The sequence below is a fragment of the Nesoenas mayeri genome, assembly GCF_963082525.1.
Source record: "Nesoenas mayeri genome assembly, chromosome: 1".
NCBI classification, from domain to species: Eukaryota; Metazoa; Chordata; class Aves; order Columbiformes; family Columbidae; genus Nesoenas; species Nesoenas mayeri.
The window spans coordinates 125,975,471-125,989,719 of record NC_137541.1 but is presented as its reverse complement, the minus strand read 5'-3'; the positions used below and the strand labels follow the sequence as shown (position 1 = coordinate 125,989,719).

Below are 14,249 nucleotides of genomic sequence, written 5' to 3'. Positions count from 1 at the left end.
GAAGACCCCCACTCCCAGGTGCTGTAACAGGCTGCAGCTGCAGCGAAGCACCAAGGCTAAGCATTGCCCATCAGGCACTGAGTTACAGAACTGTTTCTTTGGTCACGCGCTGTTTAATCCTGAAACGTGATGATCTGGAGCAGACAGGATTTTTCTTCATCCTGAGCCATGGCAACCTTCCCAGGTTATTTCAACACCTGGCCACATGTGTGGATGCAGACCCCTTCCTGTTTGTCCCTGAGCTGATAATATTTGTCCCAACGGTGCTGGCTGTTTCAACAAGCAGTTAATATCTGTGTGAAGCCATGTAATTATTTCCCTGAATATCCAGGGTACGGAGGGGGTGGGGGATACTGTATTGAAGTCTGTGGGGTTGGAGTATAAGGTGGAGGTAGGTCAGCTGGGTACTCCATTTCGTATTCGTAACTGTATGGTGGTGGAGACACTGTAATGGGAGAAAGAAGAAGACAAAGTTAAAAACCTTTTTTTCAGATGCAGGGCCCCAGGTATTTGCTAGTTGACATTCAGACGTCCACACAACAGATGTAAAGTCTCCCTGGCAATGTCGTCGCTCTTTTTTCAAACTGTTATAATACAATCACTTTATGTCAATGCAAGTCCTTGCTTCTTGCCCTTTCCTTCACTGCTTAGCCATGTGCCCACTGACATGTTGTGCTGGGAGCCGTGTTTGAGTGGCCATATGGCATATGATACCAGGGTGATGTGTCAGAGCTAAACTTTTTCAGGAGAGGAAGACTGGGTTTTTCTCAGATCCATTCCCTTCCACCTCCTTCAGCAGCAACACGGATTTATGCCGTCCAAAATGACGGGGTAGCCAGGGCTTTCCCTGATCTTCACAGACCTCTCATACACCCTCTGTGTCCCCAGGAGAAGTGTGACATGCCACATCATGCCAAACACTGAAGCATCAGAGCCCCAAGGGTAAATGCTGAACATCTTCCCAGGATGTTCCCAGGGCTCAGACTGAGGAAGAACAGAGTTTTTGCCTTGTTCTCTCCCCTGGAGACATCTGAGGAGAGGCCAGTGTTTGTAAACTGGGTCAGGCATTTAGGAAACAACAAAAATATGCACAAACATCTGAAAACATTTTCTCATCTACGTCCACTAACTTTAGAGAAGAAGTGATCAAAAAGACAATAAATGCTGCAGAATGATGGTATGGTAGGAACTGAAGGCTCCATATCAAGACCCCATTAGAGTAGTGTCTACAAATTTTAAGGTCCAGAGTCTGCTCATGTCTCTCTTCATGTCATGGATGCTTTCCTATCCCTCCCCCAGATGTTCCAAGCAGACTGGCAGTGGAATAGAGAGGAAACAGAAACCTCAAATACTTGCGATGGGGGTTGGGGAAGAGAATCTATATGGGAATGTAGCGGAAGAATGGCAAGGAGGATCATTGTAAATAGGCTCAAGCAACTGCAGCTGGGGTGTAGAACACACACATACATCACACTAATTGTTTTACTGACCTTCTGTGCTTGACAAGTAGAACCTCTGTGTTAGGTAACATAGACTTGTGAGAAACTCTAAGACACCTTATCATGATGTCTGAGATTCCTGCTTTGTTGTGAGAAAGAGCGAAAGGCTGTGCCTGCTTGAAGCCTTGAAATACAGGCAAATGCAGCAGGCCCAGTGATCTTCTACCAGGGCTGAATTCTGCAGCGCCTGCATCTCCGCTTGTCTCACCTCTGCCCAGGAGGTTAGGTGCTGCTTCGGAGATCCTCCAGTAGAGAAACCCAAATACATTTGCTCTTTGCAAAAGCATTCGTGGCCTCTGGCTCTTCCTGCGACATGCCTGCATTGGTTCACACAGAGTCAAATCCCAGTGTGCCATGAAAAGCACTTCCTGCTCTCTGAACACCCAGCTGCTGCTGTGGCTGAGGCCAAAGGAAGGGCAGCCCTGAGCTCACTGTTCCTGTCCAAAACAGGTAATGGTGGGGGGAGAGCTGGTCATAAACCCTGTAGCCAAAGCCAAGTCAGTTGTTACTCCAGAAGTGTTCATGACAGCAGAGAATACAGAAGTAATTTCAGAACCTCCCCAACCTCCAGAAAACTGCTGCTGCTGGGAGGAAGAACGGCTCAAATTGATGTTTGCGGGAACGGGGAGTGTGCAGAGTCAAACTGCCGGGAGCTGGAGAGAGAGGGGTGAGTCATTGCAGGAGCAGACATGGGGAGGAAGAGGCTACAGCCCCCAAGTCTTCATTTTGCTCTTGTTTTCACAGCCTGCAGTGACTATTAGATTCTGAAGTAGCTCTTCAGCAATTCATGGTTGAGAATACTGCAGTTTGCTTTCATTACTCATCTCTCTATGCAAAACAACGTTGCAATGATAAGGATGATTATAGATGGTTTTAGTTTAACTGGAAAGTAAGAGCATGAGGGAGAAAACATACTCAGAGCAGTGAATGTGTTAAAGGAACAGATAATAAATATTGCACAGCTTGCCTATAAGTGTACATAATGCACTCGTGGTTTGCTGCAACGTTTTAAACAGGAAGGAATACAAAGCCAGGGAACCTCTGAGAGTGGGATGCAGCCACTTCATCCATGAACACCATTGCCCTCTATTACAGAGAACTCTCAAGTTATCTGAAGACAATTGTTCCTGTATTTGTAATTAAGCATCACGGAAGCAGAGATGTAGCTGCATTGCATAAAAACTGTTATGATACTTCCACGGTCAGCTTTGCTCTTCAACAATGTGGTCACTTTCATGTGGTGGGAGCCCAGACAAGTAAGCCTTGCAGATCCCAGCTGGCTCCATACAGATCCACCTTCAGGGCTCCTGTACCCCAGGATGATTGGTGGGCTATGAAGATGACTAGGGGTCTAGAGCACCTTTCCTATGAGGAGAGACTGAGAAAGCTGGGTCTGTTCAGCCTGGAGAAGAGAAGGCTGAGAGGGAATCTCATCGATGTTTATAAATATCTCAAGGATGGATGTCAAGAGGATGGGACCAGACTCCTTTCAGTGGTGCTTAATGATAGGATGAGGGGCAATGGGCACAGACTGAAGCACAGGAGGTTCCATCTGAATATGAGGAGAAACTTCTTCACAGTGAGGGTGCCAGAGCACTGGAACAGGCTGCCCAGAGAGGTTGTGGAGTCTCCTTCTCTGGAGACATTCAAGACCCACCTGGACACACTCGTGTGTGATCTACTCTGGGTGAACCTGCTTTAGCAGGTGGGTTGGACTAGATGATCTCCAGAGGTTCCTTCCAATCCCAACCATTCTGTGATTCTGCGAAAAGTGTGGTACAGGGAGTGCCTCTGCACAGAGCTAGCTCAGGTACAGCCTGAGGTACCAGTTCCCACTCACTGTGGACATAACTCCACGGCAGCAGACCCATCAGGGATCCCTACTGTCCCCTGGGATGCCCCAGAGCCTGTGACAGCTTATAAGCTCAGTGCCAGATCTGACTTAGGCTCTGTGCCTCCCCTGCTGCTGCCCTGCACCTAAAAAAACATTACACCAAAACAATGTAAACCTACAGACAGGCCTGTATTGAGCAGGTTCAACACTAAGCCAGAGCTAACAAGCACTGCCAGATCTCAGCTGACTTTGACCTAGGCACAACAGACATCTCTGCACCGTTCCTGTCAGTCCAGGCATGGTGCTAGGCAGATGCAGAGAGCTAGCTCGGGTCTGGCGGCGAGTGTCAGCCAGCGGTCCCTCCTGGGGCACACAGCAGCGAACACGCTGCAGAGATGCCTCTGTGACTTTGTAGGAGTCATTGGGGATCCTGCAGCACCCAGCAGTGCCTGTGAGCTCCAGATGAGCACCAGTAAGCTTGGGCTGCATTAGACTCCACATGGCACCACTCAAAACCTTTGCACTACAATCCACAGACCTTATTATCCAGGTTTTCCCCTCGATGTGGTATGCCGGGTCCCCATTGTATTGGACAATGAAAGGGAGCTGACTGCACATGAACGAGAGCAAATACAAGAACCAGAACACAAAAGAAGAACAACTGATCTGCTGCCAGACAGCCTCTGGCACAGGGAGAAGGTCTGTCCTGCACAATGCAGCATCGCCCCGAGTGAGGTCTCAACGAGCTGCTGTGGGCACCACCAGTCATACAGCTGTGTGTGTGTGGCACCCAGCCAGACCTCATTACCCCACCGAGCAGATGAATCAATTACCCAGGCAGACTGCTGCACTGACGAACGCTGCGCACGCTGAGCTGCCTTGCGCTTCTCAGCAGGGAGTCGTGCTGATCCCCTCCGGACTGAGAAGAGCTGCCTGCTCTATCCACAGCCCCCATTCACTGCGGAGCCATCACAGTCCAAAGATACACCCCTCTCATGACTGCAGGCACGCTTGCAGGGGTGTCATTTCGCTTGCTTACCTGGGTACGTGCTGATAGTGTTGATGTGCGTAGTTCGGATGACCCCTACTCGAGTCCCACGGTTGTTCTTCATGCACATGCAGATACAGATGGCAATCCCAGCAATCACTCCCATTATAAATACTATACCGAAAACAATTCCAGCTATCGCTGTGCCTCTGCAAGGGGAATGAAAACATGAAGTCAATCTCAGCCAAGCAGTATTTACAAAACAAAATCCTTTTCTCAGGAGTGGCTCCCATTTAAGCAAAAATGTGCATGTGGATTACTGAAAATGCTGCAAATTTTGATCCATCAAGGCATCTGAACAGAAGAAATGAAAGATCTCTGAGACCAAAATGAGAAACTCTTTCAAAGTTGCCTTTGCAATCATGCCAGTTCACACTGCTGATTTGCCCTATGTTAAATCCTCCCATTCCAGGGCATTTAGAATTTAACAATTTTTAAATATTACCAAGAATAATTTATTCCTGTTCCCCTCATCACACAAGATTTTTTTTCCCCCCTAAAGGCACTGGTATGACTTTTTTTTCTAAAGAAAGACTAAGTTATCCCCAGTAATATATTCCAGAAGCATCCCGAAGCGCCTGCATGCTGTGCTTCCACAGGAATGGTTTTGTCATTGTTTTATCTTAGGTCAAAAAGTCCTTCTGCTGTGCTTCTGAGCCCACAGATTAAGGAGAGCCTCCTCTTCTTGAGGATGAGCAGCAAGAAGCAAAGCAAATGCCCACTCTTTCACACATCTGCTGCTGCAGCCAGCATAAGTATTTGAGGCTTAAACGATTACTTTTCAAACGGTCCAGAGGAAAGAATTTAGCTCGGCCTCTGAAGTAATGAATCAGACTTTCCTTGAAATCATATAGAGAAAGGAAAGGAAGCCTTATTACCCTGACACACAGGAAAATAAAAACAACCTTACCAAAAGGCACTGAAGAGCTCCCAATAATATTGAGGGCAAAATCAGCCTTTTTGATGAACCCTAACTCATTCAGGTTTGCTGTCAGGCATTGGCAGTGCAGCATATGTTATATGAAAGATGGTATTTATAGCCTGCCCTTTTATGAAAAAAACTCAGTGACTTGCCAGAAATATTCTTACTCTGTGTATCTCTCCATCTTCCAGAAAAAATTTCAAATAGCAACCTTGCTGGCAACTTTTCTACTGGACATTTTAATCAATCCAAACTGATAGTTTGTCAACAAGAATAAGCTTCACTAGGAATTATTGCAATGCGGAAAATAAAACAGACACTGCAATACTACAAAGACAAATATGAAAAGGTATCTAAAACATAGTTTGGCTTCCCCACACAGGCGTGGGAATAAGCAGGAGGCCTGGTTTTCAAAATGCTATTAGTGTCCTGGCTTCCAAAGTGCCAGCAAGAGTCAGGATGGACTCAATACTTGAAAAATCAGATCTTCTATTTAGGAACCTAAACATGAATTTAAGAGCTTGTTTTTAGACTCCAACTATTCAGCAGCTTGGTCAAGATTTGCAGTACAATTACAGAATTATATAGCATAAGTAAACAGAGACAATTTGCTGTCTTACTAAAATACACTGCCAGGGAGCTAAATTGCTGTCTGCTGTTATGCAGCAATGAGTGAAGAGTGTGCAGGGAGAGTAAACCTGTTAATATTTTGCAAAATATATAAAGGCCTAATTTATGAAACCTTAACTCATGGCAGCAAGCACCTGGCCATAAAGCCAGTAACTCTAAACACTGATGTGATCAAGTGCTTCAGTATTAACCACCATGAGTAATGGAGAAACAACCTCCCCACGCTGCTGCATTCCCAATAGTTTGGATCTAAAAAAAAGATAGTCTGATGCTCTTGGAAGATGTGACCAAGAGACGTCCAGTTTTGCCATCTTGCTCTCTCTGGGAACATTATCACTACCTTGAGAGAAACTACCGTATGGGAAAACAGTTTGATTTAGCAGACACTTTGACATGATACTCTCTTCATTCCAGAAAGTTTCCTTATAATACCACAATTAAAAAATCAGGCATAACATAGCCCAAATATAAACAACAGTGAACTGCTACTGCTTTTGCTCCAGCCATTTAGTGGATGAATTGCTGTGCCCTTCGCTGGGAGCACTGCATCGCAGAGTCATGGGGAACTCTGTTTCGCTGAAACAATCCCTCTCCCAGGTAGAAGAAGCAGAACCAGCCGCTGCTGACCGCTGGCCTCGGGTCCAGCATTGCATTTCTGCTTTGTACACGGCCCACTGCTGCCCAGCTCCTGCATCCTGGGTACGCTCTGCCTGGCTGATCAGCTCAAATCCCAGAAACCACAACAGTTTCCTGTACTTCTAACCAGCTGCACCCTGAGGAACACCCACCCTCCATCCTAGAGGCTGATAGAAGTGGGTAACACACAGCACATGTTACTTTCCCAGTGCTAAATTACAAGTTCTTTTATTTAAAAAGCCCATTTCAAACACAGTTTAAATAGTGTTTGTCTCAGCTGTCTCCAGAGTCATTGGTTCCAGAAGCGGGCAGTCAGATGCCATTTGGTCATCTGCCCTGAGTGATGGGTTGCACTCTTCATGCACCAGTGCCTGCCAGACACCCCAGCCTCACACCCAAAGCCCATCTTCCCCTTCTGCATTAACAGGAACTGCTCCAAAGCAACACCCCTCCACTAATTTAAATGTTGATTCTGTGATATTTGGCCTATGAAGGAAGACGGTTTGTTCACAAGGGAAAAAGATGACAAAAGGTCTGACACCATCTTCAAGAGCAGTTTCAATCTTTCCTCAGGTATTAAGCAGATCCTTACACACCCGTCAGCCTGCTTTGGGTGACAGAGCTGAGATCTGAGGACTTACCTGCAGTCCTATAGTTTTACCTAGTGACCCTTTGGAGGTGTTGTCTGATTGGCGCTGTCTTACCTCTGCAAAGGAACAGCAGCAGGGCAATACACAGCTATAAAAAGCCCCTCTGCGTCTGTTTGCATCTGAAATTCAAAAAGAGCTGACTTCGACTGGCAAAACTTCCAAGTTGGAAAAGGCCTCACACTTTAAACACAACTGTACTAGAAAGCAAAAACCACTTCAGCCAGACTAGCAAACCTAGGTCACCAAGCAAAATAACAAATATCTACTAAAGCACTCATTTGCTGGTCCCCACCATAGCTCCTGCTGCTATAGCCATGAACCAGAAGCAAAAATGGTCACCAACAAAAATATTCACCAACTTTAGTTTTGCTGACAAAATTGGTAAGTGCAAGCAAGGACAAAAAGCGATTTAAATAGCTAGACCCACCGCTGCTCAGGGATTCAGGTTTTCACACTGCAGTGATAAATTTAGGCCACCTATGGATGGTTACACAAAGCAAGCCTGAGATATGGAGCAAAAGATGTAGGTCATTCTTTAAATCCAGTTGCAGCCTGACCGAATACCAGCAGAAAAGTGCTTGCTCGCCTCAGTGGGCTTCAGACCAGACCCAGTGATACGTATGTGAAACTGTTCCAGGAATCAAGTGTTTGAGTTGAAAAGGATCCGTTTGAGAGGACTTCAGGAGATGCATCTTGCCAAATATATATAACAGGACATATGTTATGTTATACCACTCTCTGACGGTGAGTTAAAGCTTAAACCCATCCAATTCAGAGACCTGTAGCCCCTGCCACTCACAACAGCCCCCAGTAAAACGAGGAGTGCTCTGCCTCTGAACATTGAGCTGCACCTCCTCAGCACCAAATCCCGGCAGGACGACAGTCATGCAGTAGCTGTTCTGGGCACACAGCACAAAAATAAATACTTGTTCTTTTTGTGGAAAGCTTGTGGTATGACTAGAACTTACAAAGAAAAACAAGCATGTACTTTTTTGTAAAATATGGCAGAGTTTCTCTTTGTGCTACTATGGAATTTCTGAAAACAAATATCCGGTAAGTAGATATTCCTTATTTTATATTAAAAAAAATATGCTTGCTTTCTCTCTCTCTCACTGATATTTTAGACTTCTGTATAGAGACACAGAAGGATAGAGCGATTTTTCATGCTATTGCCATTGTAGAGCTGCTCAAGGGAAAATACCTAAGAGAAAAAGGGTACTGTAAAGCAAAAGAAGACCTAGAAACCACACAGCAGAGTCACATAGCAACTAGGAAGTCTGAAATAAAGTTAAAATTTTGAAATGGAACAATTGAAAGGAAAACATGATGCAAAGTCCTTTACAGAAGCAAAGCCAATGAAGAGACAAAGACTGCCACAGAATAGCAATGCACAGAAAAGTAAAGATGGAGAAAAGTAATTTTAAAGCTGCGGAAATGTCAAGAGACTTTGTCAGGGTAAAAATCAGATATTTGAAGAAGCAGCTTTCCACCTGCTTTTAGCAACATTCCCCTGGAAAGAATATAAATCCCACTCACAGCTTAACATTTCTGGCCCAGCAGCGGCCTGTGCAGGGGATCAGGTCCTTTGCTGGGTGGCACTGAGGCCTTGGTGATACTGGAGCCAGGCAGGGCTCTAATTGCTCTTTAAGCTGGCACAGCTGAGGTGCCCAGGGTCAGAGGAATTGTCCTTCGGGGAACTGGTAACTTGGGTGTTTTACACGAGTGGCAGAGGCGCCACCAGCGTTTGCTCCAGTCTGTGATGGCTAGGGTTGGGATGACTGGAGAAAAGGAGAGAGACTGAAGAGCAGCCCTGCTCCTTCGGGTCTTAATGAGTGGGAATGGACTTCATTCAGACCCTCTTCCTCTTCCAGAAGGTTACTAATTTGGGATTTAGGCAAGTAAAATGGATGCCAAATTTGCTCAAGATGAATATGGCCTCTGCAGTCATTTCCACTTCAGAGTCACTGGATTTCAGAGGTCTAAAAATCTTCTGTTTCAATAGGTCAGTGTTTCCTGTAGGAAGAATGATTACTGAATAGGCACCAATTTTTAAATGCATTGCCAAAATTTGGGAGCCAGGTATATATATGACCTTCATGGGTCTGTGGCAGGGACTTTGTAGTCCGTTTGCCTTTGTTTTTCCTTCTTGGGATCTGTTCTAACTTCACATGTGGTATGGTGAGGTGCATAAAACTTTGCTGGGGAGCCTGGTTTATTAGTACAAAACTGCAAAGAAAAGAAAAAAACCTTTCAGTCAGCTTTTCCAGAAAGCCCACATAAAGTAAAGCAAACTGTCTTAATCCCACCACCACCAAGACAGTCCCTCCTGATTCTGCCGCCTCTGCCCCTGCTTCCAACCCAGGGATCCCATCTCCAGTGAAGTGCACGTCCCAAAAAGTTCCTGCACCACTGTGGTTGAGGGATGCTGTGCAGCGTGTCCCCCTGCCCTCCTCCTGCCTCTGAGGCGTCCTCAGCACAGGGACACACATGGGTCTGGCTCCAGGGAAGGGTCAGGGCAAACCAGGCGATGCAGAGGGGAAGAGATGCACACCAGCCTGGCCTTGCTGCACCAGAGACCTCCAGCCACGTCCTTGCATCCCAGTGCTGCTTCGGCCTCTCCCCAAAACTCTCCTGCTGAGGCATGGGTTGCCCTCCTCCCCTCACGTTTGTACTCATGCCTCCACACCTGCACCTACTCAGTGTGCCGAGAAAGCCCCAGCTCCTGGTGACGTTCTCCTCCAAGGATGCTATGGGGACAGTTTCCATTTGCAAGTCCCCACCTGGCAGCACTCCTTGCCCCCTGGGTGCCTTGGAGGGAGTGGGTGCTGCCTGGCGCTCTGCTGGCTCACCCCATACCCCCAACTTTTCAGCTTTGGGTCTTGTGACCCTCACACTCCTGCCCATTTTGCATTTGTTGTCCTTTACAAGCAGATGGTTTCTCTTGATTCCCATTTTCCTCCCTGGAACACCTTTAGAGGCTTTCTTTGACTGGAGCAGCTACTAGGGGCACGTAGCCAAAAAGATACCTCCAGAAAACCGTAAGAGAGAAAACTTTCTCTCCTGACCTTCTTCAGCATTTCGCAGCTCAGCAGCTTTGTGACTCAGAGAGGTTGGTTTGTTTCTTAAATGTATCACACAGTTGACTTCTCTGCAAACCTGCTCAGCCTCATCCTGAGCTCATGCAAATTTTAGCATCCACAGCTTCACGGCAAACAGCTCCCCAGCTTAGTTACATATCACAGAATCACAGAATGTTAGGGACTGGACCTTGAAAGATCATCTAGTCCAACCCCACTGAAGCAGTGAATCTGAAGAACTGTGTCCTCTGGCAGGTCATGTCAGCCCAGAAACCATCAATTCATGTGGGAGTTTGGATTGTATTTCCCTGTACACATCACATAGCATTTACAGGCCCAGGATCTCCTGCCTGGACCCATGTTCTCCACTGAGGACAGAAGCGAAAGCTCTAGCACAGGGGAACTGCAGCCGCTGGTTTTTCCAAAACCCAGCTCACTCCATAACGCTGTATCAATTTAGAAACTATCATTGAAGAAGCCGCAGAGCTCCGCACCAGAGAGGCATTTATATTGGCATAAAGGTCTTTTCATCCTGTAATAGCTCACATTAGCAATTTTACAGAAATTTGACCGAGTATGGCAAGAAGTCATTAAGAGCATGTGAAGATCAGTATTCCCACTCTGCCTTCGCTATATTTCATTACCATATTAGTGCAAGAAAGACGTGCCGCTCTCAGTCTTCACTCTGCTCAGCTGATCTCTTCCACCTCATCATCTTTCCTAATTTCCAGTACTTTTTTAGTTCTCCAATTAATTTATTGCCGAGTCTCTGTATCTATGATTTGCTGGCTCTGCATCTCTGGAATAATATTAATAATAAAGCATGCAATGCATTTTGGAATACTACTCCTAATACTAATAAACACCCTTTAATTTTTTCCCCTTTCAGGCATTCAAAAAGAAGCTGATAAGGGATTTTTTAAAACTCATTCTCTGAGATAAAATAAAATTTAAAAAAATCAATGGTCTTTGATCTTCTGATCCAGCCACTGACATTTTGAAAAATGTGCTCTTTGGACTCTTAATCAGACTTGATGTTACTTGGAGGGAGGGAGTGTTGGGCTATTTATGTAATTTGATTGGCAAACCCTGGGTTACTTGGACCATCAGCAGGAGTGCAGCGGGGTTGTGCCCCATTTTCTCCTGCCACTGCCAAGGCAGGCAGACTCATTCTGGGGCATTCACACCTCTCTACAGTTGTCCTTTTATTTTCATAAGGACAAAAACACACAGCAAGTGATCCACTAAGAGACTGGCATTGCCATCCCAGGGCATTTTGGCTTGACAGCTGGGGTAATCCATGGCAAAAGCTGATGGAGGAAAGACTGAATTAGCTAGGGTGCCCCATGGCTGAACCAGCAGCCCTCTCACCACAGAGTTTTACAGTCGTGGAATGCAGACATCAGGGTAGTGTTAACTGAAAAGCCATCCAACTAGGGAATCAGTTAAACAGTCAGCTAGCTGCTGCCTCCTGGTTTAAATTAAATAATTGGTTTACAGAGTGGCAACTCAAATGGACCAGGCTTGAGTTTGAGGTTTTACTTGGCAAGTTGCACTTAGACAAAATTCCTACTAGTACTTCCTTTAAATACATGATTTACCACAGGGAGGATGGAGATGATTCTGTTTCTGTAAACAAATCCCGCCTGCCTGTTGGAACTGGGTACCGACGGTACTTCGACAGTACTTCCCTCCTTTTGCTCCTACTTGGTTGTATTCAAGGTGAGCTGTTAATGTTTAATTCCTTCCAAATAGTTTCCTCTGTGCCATTCCCTCTCTACCTTGTTATTTTTGAAAGGCTATTAACTCAAGCACCAAAATACCCTGAGTAGCAGATGTACAATGAAAAGGTAGTGAGTAATCATCCCAGTTCATGACCTCCCTCTTCCCAGCTCCTTGAGGACAGTTCATCACTTTTAGACTCCTCCATGTTGTTAAGCTACATAATCTTGCAAAGAGTTAAAGGATCATATGTTCTTTCTTTTGGTATTGCCAGTGCCTGAGCAATAGGGTATCTCCTACAGCTTATTCAAATGCTGCTGAGCCACTGAAGCGTAACTGTAGCACACTTGCAAAATCAGAGAGAAAATCATATAAACTGCAAACCAAAAGGATACATAATTACAGCTTGTTCTGGTTTGGGCTATCATTGGACAGACTTTTTAGACAATTCGCCTTTTGAGAAATATGTAGACGTTTTATGCTTACTTCCTTTATGCCAAACCATATGCTTTTCTCCCCAGCACACTGCTGGAAGTGCTGCTTGGCCAGCAGTGCTGCAAAGTGTTTCAAATAAGCAATGCTGGGAAGGCCAATGGAGTTGCTACAGTAGAGAAAGTGGGCTCTTCCTCTAGCTGGATCCCAAACTGCTTTCCCTGCTTGTGTGCAACAGCCCTGAGAGCCTCCTGTTGCCCCAGACAGAAGGGGTGGAGGGAGGGATGGCACTGCATCCACCTTGCTTCAGACTCAGTGCAGGTCTGCCTCAGAAACTCAGTTTTATGAACAGAGAGAATGATGCACGATATATAGCCTGGAGGTGCGTGCTGCAGTATAGCGAGCACAATACGTAATACACAGTGGTGTTATTAACTGATCGGGGCTAAGCAGATACATTTTGATTAGTCCCGTCCTGTCCAGCATTTTCATCAGACTAATACATGCTAATGCAGATGCTGGTTCCAAAACACTAAGTCAGAAATACAGAACTAACTCGGGAGGAGGAAGTGGGTAAGTGGAAGCTTTTTTTTGACCTTTTATATGAAGGAATTCTGACTAAGATATTGCAAGGTTTCCAGTTACCACTTTGCAACCTTGTGCTCTCCTGCTGCTTCTCTGTCCTTGTTTTGCAGCACCTCCTCTCACCCCACCTTTCCCTCTCAGACATCCTGTCCTGTTCCCTGCAGCCATGACCTTCCCTTGCTCTGTAATGTGCTTCACATGCTTCTCTGGAAAGGAAACAGAAGTCATAATGCAATTTCCACTTTCCAAAACGTTCCTCATTGTGCTCATGAATCCAAAGCCCAACACGACGTTGACTTAAACAGAAAATTACGGCACAATTGTACCTCATATAGCCTTCACTTTAACTCAGAGATTTTATCCTTTTTTATGTCTGTAGTTTGCATTGCTGGATGAGTCTGCAATTTAAAATGCTTTCTGAATCAACAGCAACAGGAGAGGCTGAAATTCCTGCCCAACTTCCAGCCTTTTGAGTATCAGAGCGTGTGAGGTAAGGACGATGTGGTGGGCTTCCAAGAATACCACAAAATTAGTAACCCCCAGTAATAGTTCACTTCTGGCAGTTGCGTTACTGGGTATAAACACTTGAGAGAATCCCAGAAATATTACTTTTCTGGTAATTCTTAACATACTCTTTCTGACAGTCATTTTATTTATACCAATTTCTGCAAATGCTTAACTTTGCATGCTTCATCAGCTCAGTGCGGGAGAATCCCACAGTCTCCCTCCTGGGAAACGCGTGCCATAGGAGCCTGACTTACTATTCTGACTTCTGGACATCTTGCCTGTCAGATCCTGAAATCTCTGAGCAGTAGACAGTCAAACCTGCCTAGTTTTACCCAGGCAAGCATCTAGAGTGTATTTTTACCCAGCCTGAAGCTAAGCCTGTAAAGTCACGGTTGCCAGAAAGGTTGATAGTTTGGCATCTCTTTGCATGCCTGCTTTGCACCTGTAATAAACCCCAAACCCAGCTGTGTGTGATGTGATTTTGATGTGCCAGGGAAGATCCTGCACAGGGCTAACTGTTTTTTGGTCAGTGAAACAAGGGAGCAGGCGCTATGGGAAAGGGCCCAGAGACAGAGCTCTTAACTCTTGCTCTGTGAGGCACAGGAGCACCAAGGCAGAATGAAGGAGATCCACAGATTAACTTTAAAAGAGAAATAACAGTGATAGCTGTAATTAAAAGCAACAGTTCCTCATGATTTCCAAGGCAA

General features: G+C 45.6%; 1 protein-coding gene across 2 annotated transcripts in view; it reads right to left on the bottom strand.

Annotated features, from left to right (window-relative positions):
- Nucleotides 1-311: 311 nt before the first annotated feature.
- Nucleotides 312-14,249, bottom strand: part of CYYR1 (cysteine and tyrosine rich 1) — a gene marked incomplete at both ends in the record, with an annotated part of 57,567 nt that continues 43,629 nt past the window's right edge. For both annotated transcript variants that reach the window (XM_080345336.1, XM_080345337.1), the window contains 2 exons: nucleotides 312-445; nucleotides 4,373-4,530. In XM_080345336.1, coding sequence (XP_080201462.1) covers nucleotides 312-445; nucleotides 4,373-4,530 — 292 coding nt within the window. The remainder of the gene's footprint in view (nucleotides 446-4,372; nucleotides 4,531-14,249) is intronic.